Genomic DNA, 13729 nt, shown 5'->3' with positions numbered 1-13729 from the left:
AATGGGTTACATGGCTGGACTTGTCATCCACCTGCTAAGTGCTGGCTGAAACCTTCATCGCTTGCTAAGTCATGCTACGCATTGAATATGAGTCACACATTTTCCAGATCAACCTTCCTTAGGTTCTTTTAATTGAGTAAGTCTGAGAAGTTTGGAAATCCAAGTACTTCTCTGTGAGGCTGTCATCCAAAGCTATGAGTGCAGCACTTCTTGGCAGGGCTTTAATCTTCTGTTTTGCTGATATGGGGTGCATTTATGAGGTAAGCTAACCCAGATAACTGAAGGACAAGCAACAGTGAATTGTGACAGCCTGGACTTACTGTAGCTAACTCAGACAAATCCTGGGACTGCTGCATCTGTTCAGATTCCTGAAGCAGCATCTGTGTTCATAACAGTGCCCCAGTCCACTGACTACTGTGCCTGCTCAAAAGACATAGACTCTTTCTTTCTCTCTTTCTCACTGATGAATTAATAGAATTTCACAGAAATAATATAAAACATGTAACTGAAAATAAAACAGTATTATTTTGGGAAGTCTTTTTCTTAGGTTAGTAACTGTTGGGTTTTTATTTTTTTTTCCCAATTATATTTTAGTATTTCATTGTAGCACTTAGCATTGCAAACTAAACTTAAAGATAAGACTTAATTTTGATATGCTGCAAAACAATCATCTCCTTTATGTAGTGGTTGCAGCCTTGCCCATGGCAGGAGTTTTCGGGATCAGTGATCATTAGGTTCCCATTCCAAACTAAGCCATTCTGTGATTCTGTGATCCCTGCCTGGAAAATGTGTATGCATGCAGGTCGAAAGGACCAATAAAATGGTGTGGAATGTGCCTTGCCCAGCTAGCTTTATGAAATTGGTGGCAATAAGGCGCTATGCTACAAATAGGAGCTCTACTTGTTTTCTGCAGTGAGTGGTACATGAATATGGATCAAAGTCTTCTTGTCCGAAGCCCAGAAGACTTATCTCATTTAGTTGTGTTTAATACATCTTGGCATCTGTATTTTCTTCATATCATGTTAAAACTGAAACCACACAAAGCTTTTATTAAAACTGAAGCTTGGCTCCAGTTATTTGTTCATTCTTGACTTCCTTGGCATGTGGGATGGTCTGTGGCATTCTGCACCAAATTCTGCAATATGGAATTGGCATTTATGTACTGGCACCTCTTCTTTTTGGCAGGACTGGTCTTCAGAGCAATTAAAATAATTGTGTTGCTTTGGGTTGGGTTTTTTTTTTTTTTTTTTTTTTTTTTTTGGTTCTGCTCAATAAATATCAACAGATGTAATTCGCTTCGTCAGCAATTCAAATTTTTAAATAATGTTTATCAGGTTTTTTTCTTCATTTTCATCTGTCCTTTTTATTGGACCTGTTCTTTCATTTTGTCCTCACTTCCAGCTTCTCCCCACTGTGCTTTCCATGCACATTTCTTTCCCACTGAGATTGTATACAAATATTAGAGCTCTAACTCTCACTTTTGTCAGCAGGATGTGCTGCACTCTGTAGGCGTACTCAATTCAAATAAAAAGCCCATTGGCAATACAACAAATCAAGTGATTAACAAGAAACAAAATGCCAACCTTTTTTTTCTTTTTTTCTTTTCTCTTGTTCCAAATGCTTGCAGTGCACTGTAGCAAACTGATTTCCTACTGAGAGGCAGAAGTCAATGGTATATCCTAGCATATGTGAATTGTGATACTGCATAGATGTGGAGGCAGCCTGGATAGACTGTGGAATTTTCTATTTCTTGGCATGTGAATGCTACGAGTATGGACAAAGCCAGTTAAAGAACCCACAAAATGTATAGCAGAAAACTGTGTACTGGTCTAAATGCTCTAGTGTGGTAACCAGGATATTGCTGTTAGGAGCTGTTAAACTTTTGCAGGCTATATATACAGGAGAAAATGTAACATACTGTGAGGTGGGCCATGCTTTCATTTTCTGTGCTCATGTGTCCACTACTTTGTGTTGGTCATTCTGTTTAATGATCAGCCTACTTTCTGTAGTTTTTATGTAGTCCTATTGCATGAGCCAGCTTTTGAGTTTCCATAATTTTGATTGTTAAAACAGGAAGGAGTTTCCATTCATTATAGGTACATATTCAAATGTGATCATATAATGTAACCAAAGTACAGATTAGAGATGCATTGTATGTCTCCATCTCCAAGGTATCTGTAGAAACATTTGTCTTCCATGTGTATCCAGTGATAGCAGTGATTCCTTCACGTTCCATATTTTCAAATAGTGAACAGAAAAGGACAAAATTGTAAGGAAAATCAAACTATTATTAAGATCTCAAAATGTGAATTGAGAGGGGAAAAAAGCATCAAATATTCCTAGTTGTGCATCATGAATTGTTTTATAAAGTAACGAAAGGAATACACATTGAAATTTTGATATAGCTTGTTACCCTTCTGTTCTAGTTAATGGTTATTAAAATCGTTTCTATTTTCTTTTCAACTTTCTATATATATTGGGGCACTGCATGCATAAAAATGTGCACAAATGTAGTCTCTATGAGAAGTATTCTTAGGTAATATTCAGATACAGTGGTGTGTGTGCAACCTGATTCCTCTTCGATATGCCTTCAGTGTTCTTGTCTAGAGCTAATCTGAAATGCAAGATGTGATAGCATAAAGAATAGGGCCTTCAGTCAACAAAAACCTTTTCTGCTGAGGAATGAGAGAGAAAGAAAAAGGTGTAATTACTGTAATGATGGGTTAGACCTTTAGATTCATGCTGCAATCAGTGATTCCTGTGGTGCTCTGCTGCAATCGCGGTTCAATGCTGACTGGAGAGACAAGACAGGTGAAGACTGTAAAACACTTCAGCAGCTGTTGGTCTAAATGCCCATAGGAGATTCACACCTCTCATTTGCTGATGGTGCTGATGGTGCTGACTTAAGGGCAGCAGAGTGGATCATCTTGGGGGAAAAAAAAGAAAAAGAAAACTGCAAACTATTTTAAATCTTACGAGACACTTATATCTGTATTTACATATACATAAAACCTCAGAGTTTACAGATACTTAGTTGGCATTAATCTCCTAATCAAAGAGAAAATTTCTGTTGCCAAAGCTGTTATATTTCAAAAGTGCTGTCAAATCAATGCCAAAATCATTCAAATGCTTTCAGAATCTCTGTCTTTTTTACTTCTTTATCCCCACTGAAGCCTGAGAATTTATTTACAGCATTTGTAAATACTTTTATTTTAATGATGAATTTAAAGGCTTGTAGAATTATGGATTCAAAATAAGTATGCATTCCCAACAGGTTTCTGGTGAAACTATGCAGTCATGTTATAGCCATTCAGGATAAAGGGTATTGGCGCTAATCCTAAAACTTGTATTTGTGCAATTAATCCTTGTCTCTGTGAGCTGTCTCTGAAGTCAACTGGAACTTTTGCTTGAGTAATAGTCACAGAATCAGTCCCAGTCACTTAAGTGATGATTACCCCTTTAAAATAACAGATTAACTCTGGCAATCATTTTTTAAATAGACATGCAGATGTTTTGTAGAAATATTCAAATGCACCTTCCTTCCATAGAAATTGTACAAGTTTTACTTTGTAAATGTGCTTTCAGCATTATTTGTCAATTTGTGCAAACAAAGTATGTGCATTCCAAAAGGATTCAGGTGGTCAGAAAGATATTCTATCCTAATGATTAGCCAAAGCACGTTATCTTCACTCTGCATCTTTGTTGGTACTTGTATGATTTGTAAGGAAAGAGCAGATGAGCAGATCACCGATGTCATTGATGTTAATAATTTTTGTCATTTTGATACGCTGCAATGAAAAAAGAAAAGTTTAATTTGCTTCTGTTAATTTTGAAAATCTGCATGGAATAGTTCATCTGTACTCCATTTCTGAGTTTGGTCTTACTCCCAGGGCTGAACAAGAGAAGTGATAACCAGCTATAATGGCATAGATAAAATTGCAGTTAGTGATACACCACATCTCTATGTCGTGGCAACTTGCATAGTTTGACTGAAGATATACTGATAGGTTAGTTTGCACTTACTAATTTGTAGCCTCCTAACACAATGTGTCACTCACTGCTTGAGAAAACAACTAATGTTTGACGTAATACAACATTGTCAAGTTAAAAATGAGAGATGTATTAATGAAAAGTATTTGATTCCTGTGAGTTCTGTATACTGCTGTTGTAGTTATGACAGTGAGTTTAATTTTCTGGACTCTGCTTTTATTTTTGTTTATTTCGTTTGGAATATTTGAATGTAACCAGGATAAAGAGATCAGTCTGTTAATTTATGACTGCAGACAATAACTTTGCTTATATTCTATACTTGACTTCATAATAAAGATTGTAGTGTTTTGGAGACAGGGTAATCTCAGTCTTCAAGTAAAAATGTCTAATGTAAATCACCAAGCCTGTAACTGTTATGAATGGAGTAATGATCTGGTTTACTTTCTCTTCTTTTAGTTAGAAGTCCAACATGGTATAAAAATATTAAGTATGTTTCAAGGAAATTGTAGTAATGTATCCATGCAGGCACAAGCAGAAGATATATGAGCAAATAAGGAGTGATATCTGAAGCATGCCCTTTATAGTCACAGCAGGCTTACAACATTTTAGTAGATAGCAGTCAGCCCCTTAATCCTCTGTGTGCTACTGCCAGGCAGCAATATCACAAATTCACTCATGCACAAATCCTGTGTATTATGCTGGCCAGCATTCCTTCTCTGTGAAAAAAGCAAAATGATCCCTCTCACTGTTTATTCAAAATAGGTGGTGAACATGCTATTTAACGTTTAAATGCCCTCAAAGTATTGAGAGCCCAAAGCCATGTTTATAAATGCAACATCTCACAATTTAACTCTTCTAAAGACAATATCTGAATGATATAAAGAAGTGTGTTAGAGTGGGGTGCTGAGTAAAGAAGGAACAAACGCTATCAGTAGCCCACAATTTTTAGCAGTGCTAGAACCAGTGATTATGGGTTGTGTTCTGGTTAAGTATATCTGTATATATGTGACAGGAAACAGAATTTTAAGCAGGAAGTTGAAGATAAGATTGTAAGCAGTGAAATAGAAAAAAAGGTTAAAGAATTTGTTGGAAAAATAGATGGTTGAAATTTTCACTACTGGTGGAAATGTGGAAGGGTGACCTTTCAACTGACAGCCCTGTAGGCTGGATAGATATTAATGATGAGACATTTTTAAACGAAAGTCGAAGAAAAATAAGGGGGAGGAGGGCATAGCTTAAAAATTCAGTTTTCTCATCAAGTTAGAGGGGTTTCCAAGATGCAGAACTGTAGGCAGGTATTGTGGCTAAGATGAGATTGTAGTAATACAGTTAAATTCACCCAGACTCATTCAGTTCTTTTGGTATTGTAGGCTGAAGTGAAAAGGTTATATTTTAGGAATATCATGCAGTATATTTTAGGAATTATCATGCAGGTTCTCCATGGTAGCATCTTCTATAATCAAGTGTGTGAGTCCTTAGAATTTTTATTGCCACTAAAATTTTTACATGATGATAACAGAGTATCAGAGGGGATAATTTTCCTACTTAAATAGCCTATATCAGAAAAAGAGAAGATATGGTTTTCCTTTATTCCTTATTATCCTATAAATCATGATCTCCACTTCTCTCTTTAGATGTGGACTGCCTGTTTCAATACCTTTCCAAGAATGCTCCTTTTCAATGATCTGCTGTTAATTTCAAGAAATCATATTAATCGAACAAAGCATAGAAAATATTTTACAGAAACAGATTATTTCAAAATCTACTAATAAAATGTGAAAGGAAGAAATACCATTTAGAGATTCATTATTAAGAGATGTAGCCTTTAATTTCTGTTTAGGCTGTGAAGCTAACAGTCTTCAAGTAGTCTCAAAAATGTATTTGCCTTCCAAACTTAAATGTTCTTTATTTTTTTAGTTGACCTTACAAATTTGGGTATGTGATGATAGCAATTGTTCTTCATAAGACTCTGATTAGAATAAGAATATGCAATATTCTTAGAGACTATTTTTGAGGGAAAAACAGGAAAGAGAAAGTTCAGGAAAAAAAGGTGATGAAATGTACTGCACTATGAAATAGTAAAATGGAGATTTAGATGAATATTTAATCTTGAGTAAACATCTAGAATATGAAGATGACTTGAGAAGAGGCAGAAGGAAGAAGGAACAATGAAATAAGAAATAATGGTTGAACTTGAGAGCAAAGTTTACCATCTGTTATTAGCTTTGTCAGTATCCAAATCCCAGGCACATGAGATAGTTTAGGCTCTCTGGAGTGGCTGAATTTTTCAGTGGCAATTTCAACCTCTGATAGTGAAGTGTCTTGTAAATGTTAATTGTGCCTGAATTGATAGGTGTATCTTTTTCTTTAATCAGAAGACTGACTTTTGTCTGTATGGCTCTGCAGTAAACATTTTGCTTTCAGCAGAAGTTGAGACTGGAGGATCTCAAGATATCCTTTCCAATCTCAACCATTCTGTGAACTATTCTGTAAAAATATTCTGTGGACAATCTAGTAATTCTGTAATCACTGGTCTCATGTTAATAAAGATCTGACTCCTAGGGTTGACATCATTGTCAGAGTTAAGTGGATAATATGTGGGCATATATTTTATCTTAGTATTTTAATAATCTAGAAAGTTAGACTTGTATACAATTAGTCCACTTTATTCATAAGACAAAAAAATAATTTTGAGATTTTGAGAGTATTTTTTCTCTTTACATTTGTTGCGTTTCTCTGCAGCTGGACCTCTGGAGCTTCCTCTTTTTGAGCTGATCCCCTCACAAAGACAAGTGGTTTTTCATGGAGACCGCTTGCCCTTTCAGTGTACTGCAACCTACGTTGACAAAACTACCCAAGTACATTGGTACCATGCTGGTCGACTTATTGAAACAGATGAAGAGAGTGGCATATTTGTGGAGGACAGCATCATTCATGACTGTTGTTTAATTACACGGTAATGTATAAACATCTCTTGTAATATTCAGACTTGTTGACAAGGTGAACAGATGTAAGCTGGAAATAAGCTTCATTAAAACTTACATCAAAAGATGTTTTGTTTCAAGTAAATCAGTTGTGCTTGAATCTTAACACACACATGTAGATTTTTCTTGGCTATGAGTGGATGTGTTTGCAAATTGAATTTCTTGTGTGTAAGTATCCAGATTTGAGCAAATGCAGGTTTGAGATAGATAAGAACAGAATTTCTTACACAGTAAGAAATGTTGAAAAATAAGTATATCACGATCACTTCAGTAGCATACTGACCTACCGCCATTTAAAGATTGTGTCCATTTATGAAGAATTAATAATTTAAAAGACCTGGATTATTTTTTGTAGGTGCTAGTATATCAGACACTGTATTCATTTAGCTAGGTAACCTCATTTTTGATTCTTATTAAAATTTTTCTCATATTCAGTGACTACTATTATCTTTAAGCCTCTCTTTCCTTGAGAGACAGATAGATCTACAGAAAACTTTGCTGATGTGAAAAATGAGAAGAGAAATGAAGTAGGATAGGCTTCCTTAAAAAGAACTACCAACTAATATGATGTTATTTGTCAATAGCCATATTGTTCAAGTTTTGCCTTGGTCTTCCCTTTTAAATCTTACTTATTAAGTTACTATGCATTCTTATATTTTGGTTTTCATCATAGAGTCTGGGCTTGTCACTAAAAACTGCTGAACTGTCACAGACATCCTTTTGTTATCTGCCAATTTCCATCATTGATCAAAAAAGTCAGATTCTGAATATGAGGTGGAATGAAAATAGTTATGCTAATTAGCTCTGGATCATCATTAGCTTCTTTTCACTCAGTTGCTCTCTATTAATATGATTGACCTGAAATGCTTCTGAACTATCAAATGAAAGTTACAAAGGGAGTGAAATTAATTCCTCTCCACTGGGATCTTCCAGTCTTACTGACTTTAATTTAGTCTGCTCACTGGGTATTTGACCCCTTTTGGAGTGGATCAAGAGACACGTATCTGACCTACTCTAACAACTACTGATTTTTTTTTTTTTTTTTTTTTTTAATATTGATGTGTAGGACTGTAGTGGATAACAAAAAAGATTTTCAGACGAATTTGTATGGTAATACCAGCTGCAGGAGCTATTATATAACTGTCAAGTAACTTAAATTAAAGTATGTTCCTTTTATATCTGCAATATCACAATTAAAAGACATACTGCTAATCACCTCAACTGAATTTTATTTTGCATTATATAAGTGATTTGTAGAGAGTATATTCATATACTGTAGTAAATGTCTCAAAACGTTTAAGATTTTTCAAAATTGATATCCCCTTAAAATTTAAGTTTAGAAGTTGCTTGACCGAATATTACTTTATATTGGTTAATTTTTGTTAGACTATGAAGTAGAAACCCTTGTCCACCATAGCAATGTTTTAATAAGAATTACTGATCTGTTACCTACATCATTTAGCTATTAAATAGATGAACTCAATGTTCATGTTGCAGTATACACTGGGGCCAAGCATTCTGAATAAATATCTTCTAGATACATCATAGCATTTGCTGTTATATACTGGAAAATTTGACTACACCAAGCTATGTGATACACACTGTCAAAATGAGGCAGACTATTTTTTGAATAAAACTCAGAACCTTTAAACAATTATTTTTATTGCTCTTTTGTTTGAGCTGCATGTTTCACTTCACACTACAGTAGGGCATCAATGCTGCATTTCTTATCCAACATAATCCTTATCCAATAGTGGTACTAGTACTTAAAAAAAAACATGGTTCTGCTTTGATCAAGGAACTGATCAGTATTAATTGAGTGCAGGCATGGGAGACTGTGCTTTTGGAAAGTAGCTTCCAGAAAACATACTATTTTGAACTCAGTGATTTTATTTATATAAATTACAGATTATGCGTTGCCTCTTCAAGTTGAAAATGAGAAAACTTTGTTCAAGTTATGACTGTAAAAACTCTACTGAGCATTTCTTAATTTTACTCTTATTTTCATGGCTGTCCATACTATAACTGTTTATATTATTACATGCAATTACACACTGTTTTGTGACGATTAATTCACAGTTGTATGACACACTGCGAAACACCACGAAGACAATGCCTTCCTGAGGTTATCATATGTTAAGTATCACATTTGGAGTGAAAATAGAAGTAATTTAAAATCATCTCTTACAGTCTCTTATTTTCCTTCCTCTACATACTTTTTACAGCAAATATTGCAAACGTTTGCTCTCTAGCTTTTCTGTGATTACACTAAAAGATACACTTTGGCTTGTGCTGCTTAGCAATTTAAGATTTCTAAAGGGTAGTTTTGAACACAGAGGTGTAGTCTTGTTCCAAAAGCTGCTTATTCAAACATTTTTTTAGTGGTTATTTTATTAGGTAGTTGCAGATATTTCTGGACATGGATTTACAATACAAATATCATGCTAAGCTCTTCTGTTTTATTAACTGGCGCAGTAGAAGAATAAAATATCCAATGTGTGGTTTTTTCCTCCTATTTTAAAGCAGAGTAAACTAAAATAAATGTTTTTGTTACAATAATTAAACTAAAGTTTTGAACTGTATTCTGAACCGTGACATTTTTCTTGGCAAAGTGTATTCCTCATAGGAGATCTTGAGGAGGTATTTTCAATTCTGCTGCTAGCTCACATTTAACATTTCTTGCCAATGATAATAATATTTGATTTTGCTCATGTTTAATTTTCTGACATTATGCCTGTGTAAAAATGTCATAGTCATACATGAAAATGTAAATGTGATATGGAACTAATTTTCTATCATCTGTGAATGGGTCTGTTTGAAATTGTGACTTGTGTTTGCATGAAGATGTCTTAATTTCTTATGGGTGGAATATTAGATTATAAATGTGATGACAGTAAGGGGCAATAAAACAATCCACATCCCAGAAGCTCCCAGCAGCACTATATCTTTCCTTACTGTTTCTCCTCTCTGCCAGGAGAGACGGAAAGGTAGTTATTAGAATATTAAACCAAAAAAGAATGTATTTTAGTGTTATGAACCAGACAACTTCATAGTATTGAAAGACTTTGATTTTTGAGAGTATCTTAATCATCCCATAGTCTGTAGTGACTATTCTAATGTCTCTTTAATCCTATTTTGTAAATACTTTTGCTAAATGTTTAACAGTACTTATATCTCTGACAGCTGTAATAGTTGCTCTGGGGCCATTACAGTTCTCACTGTCTCTTTCTGAAAACGTTAAACTTTGTAGAAAGTTAAGAACCCATAAAAAGAAGTGTTATGATCAAAGGAAGTAACATGCTCTTAACTGAACGTACGGCAGCTGGTGCTGGTGTCAGTAAGTTGTTCATGTATAATTTTGCATTATGGTGTATAAATAGATTTGCTGTTGGAAATTCATACTATTAGGTCTCAGCTGTTATCCCCCACAAAAATTGTCTTATCTTAAAAAGTGTCCTATTTCAGTCTTTCAAAATGACTGCTAAATGTAGTCCTTAATAATAATAATGAAAAGGAAGTAAGGTTAAGAGTCTGGCTTTGCTTTACTTTGTTTTTTTTTAAGTATACAGTGATTCCTTATATTTACACAGCAGTCTGCTGCCAAAGTGGGATGGTTGAAAGTAAATAGTGAAAGAAATAGTAATGTTGAGATAAGAGAATATGGATCCTTCAGAATATGATCCTTCAGATGTAACAAGGACAGGGGCATCAGTAAGAATGTTTGTTTTAAAATTAATACATAAAATGTGTATACTCATTTCAGAAAGCTGTTTTTTAGCTTACATAATAATTTGGAAAACTCCAAAAATTCCACCTGCAAAAAAATGTGTGATAGGAGAGAAGAACCTCAAATAACTATCTCCTTTTATTTTAATAATCAAGAAACTGGGAGAAAAATTAAAAGGAATGCAGTATTATTTTTTGTAATCTGAAGGGTCTACTAAATCCAATGAATAATTTTTTTAAATGTTTAAAGTTATTAGAACAGTTGTTAGTAAGGGATTTGTAATTGGACCGAGACAGTTTCACTAACAGATTAAGGTCAGTTTAAGATGTGGTTAGTGAAAGAAATGAATTTCAGTACAAATTGGTGCTGAAGTAGATAAAGTGGTATTTTGACAAGTTTGTTTTGCAAGCAAGCAAACTGTATAAGAAAGAAAGAAACACTTGCAGAAATTCTGAGAAAGTTAGAAATTCTTTGCTTATTTTTGGTGGAAAGAATCCAGTTGACCTTTGAACTCTTAACACTTTGTGGCAAGAATACGTGTGATAGAGATGTGAAGCAAATGGCAATGGTTTGAAAGAATATTCGGTTAACAAGAGCAGTCTGAAAATGGTATGTTGATGATGAAGCAATTGCTAGGTTGGTTGCAGAACTGATAGTTCAAATATATACCAAGTTGTGGCAAGATATTGGAGATTCACTTCATAAAATATGAAAAAAAAAAAAGTGTTAGAACAGATGAAAAGGATGCCATTTGAGTGCTTTGTGTTCTGTTGTCATGAGCATTTAGAGATGTATGAGCAGCTGAAGGTCACAGAGACGCCAGGGGAGTTGAGCAGAAATTATTTAGTACTGATACTTTGTTAGTACACCTAACTGACTCTATTTGACCCTTTGCTGTCAAGAAGTTAGGAAAGAAATGAAGCAAAATAAAATAAATCAATATTTCTGTATTGTTTTGTGATTACTTTAAAATCTGTGGTCAACAGTCTACAGCTTCAGGCACTGCAGGCAGCTAAGGATTAACAACACATGCACATTCACCAGAAAAGTTCTTGTATTTCAGATAGAAAGATGATATTCAAAATTATTGCAGAATACTATGAAAAACACATTTGATTGTCGGGGTTCAAGGTATTCTCCATGCAAATTAGTTAAAGTTAGGCTTTTCCTCTAAATGCTTTTAATTATTTGAATAAAACCCAATGTAATTTTTACTAGTCAGTTTGGGGAATAATGAAAAAAAACAAACTGTGGGAAAATACATCAATACTATGAAAAACAAAAGCAATAACCATTATACCCTCTACCATTAGAGGAACAGACACACGAGTGTTGTGCCGTACCATGAAAATTCAAGGGTTTTTCTGGGAAACTTTATTCAAACATGCAAGGGAAATAGTTATTTTCATCAGAAATGTGTTAGTAATTTTTGCCTGATAGAATTTAAAACATATAGAAAAGTTCTAAATATTTTATGCTTTTTAGATCAACAATTCTAATATTTCAGTTTCACAACTGTAGAAAATGAAAATAAATAAAAGAATAGAGTCCTTGAAAATTTTTAAAATAATGCAGCTCTGCTTAGCTTTTTAGGGCCAGTATGATTTTGATCTAGCCCTTCAAACAGCTTCAGCTTTGTAGCTGAGGAGATGCTACATTACAGCAGGTTTAGAGTGAACACTCCAAAAGGATTTTTTTTTAATTACTTCTCGTATCAATGCTGATGATATAATTATATGCTTTCTTGCAGCCCAGGCAATAGTTTGTAACCCTGTGTATCATTTGTGATGGTCAGAGCAAAACTGACTTATGTACAGAGTCTGATGTACTCTTCCTTTCAAGTCACTCTCAATACTGGCGAAGCAAACAGTTTTAAATATTAAAATAAATAAGTGAACTACATTTTATTGTTTGTTGACCTATTTTTATATTTTGTAGTAGATTTGTATTTTGACCAATTCAAAGTAGAGAATGTCTTAGGATATGTTCCTTATGGACTTCCACAGAGTTGGTTTTCTTTGTTTTTGTTTTTCTTTACTCCATTAGCATGCTGGAATTTCATGAAAGCAGGCCCCAGTCCCTCTCCTTCTTCCACTGTATAGATTAAAAGAACCTCATTTTAATTGTCTGTAGTATATTGTTTGAGTGTTTCATGGCCATCACAAAATAACACTGTTGGAGATACATTATATGCTGGAGAAATAATTGAGACAGTTCTTGAAGTTCTTGTGCAGGAATCTGCTGTGTATTGCCTCCTTTAGTTCTCGAATTTCTTTCAGCTCAGCAAATAAAGCAGTGTCATAGCCCCAGTATGCAATGGCTTAATCATATTAAGTATTCTTCTTTTTTTTAAAAAAAATAAATCTATAATTGTAACATCACCATTGTCACAAGAGAGTGGAAAATTTTGTCAAAGTAGTGTGCAGTTAACAAATACATTCATATTGCAGAATTAATGTACTTTTTGTTTTCTTCTGTATTTTTTTTCTTTTGGTTGCTCCCAGTGGCACATAATCAGGTAATCAAGACTTGTCATAAGTAGGTTAACACTTATGAATCATCTGCAAAATATTTTGTTTAAAAAGCTTTTTATGCAATTCTGACTATTGGACTGATTGTTGTAGTGTTATTTTTGTCTAAGAACCTCTGCTAGTGTACAGATCACAGGAGTCATGCTAATGAAATGAATCTTTGGATCTCACGTTGCAGTGAACAGACTACTTAAGGGCAAATGAAAGGCATGTGGCAGGTGTAGCATTACTTCCCCAGAAAGCTGCTTTTGCATTATCTTGCAGGCAAGCGGTCTGCTGTTAGAACAATATTAATAACAATAAATACACTTGAGCAGCCCCAAACCTTTCATGAAGTGATAGACAACTGATTCATGTTGTGCTTCAAATAAGCCTAGGACAAGGAGTACACTTGTCATATAGCTTCACAGCGCTGTGCCTGCTGTCTGGAGGTCTCTCCAGCAAGAGAAAGCTTTGAGAGTTGAAATCTTTTTCTTTTCCCCACTTTACTTTCATAA

General features: G+C 34.4%; 1 protein-coding gene across 4 annotated transcripts in view; it reads left to right on the top strand.

Moving 5' to 3' along the window:
- ADGRA1 (adhesion G protein-coupled receptor A1) overlaps window positions 1-13729 on the top strand; it is a 255495-nt gene that overhangs the window by 116062 nt on the left and 125704 nt on the right. For all 4 annotated transcript variants that reach the window (XM_042862742.1, XM_042862741.1, XM_042862744.1 and 1 more), the window contains exon 7: window positions 6733-6946. In XM_042862742.1, the coding sequence (XP_042718676.1) occupies window positions 6733-6946 (214 nt within the window). The remainder of the gene's footprint in view (window positions 1-6732; window positions 6947-13729) is intronic.

This window comes from Lagopus leucura, unplaced genomic scaffold, assembly GCF_019238085.1.
Source record: "Lagopus leucura isolate 7727_CA_CO unplaced genomic scaffold, USGS_WTPT01 Super-Scaffold_739, whole genome shotgun sequence".
In the NCBI taxonomy this organism is placed as follows: Eukaryota; Metazoa; Chordata; class Aves; order Galliformes; family Phasianidae; genus Lagopus; species Lagopus leucura.
Note: the sequence above shows the minus strand (reverse complement) of the source record. Positions and strands in the feature narration are given on the sequence as shown.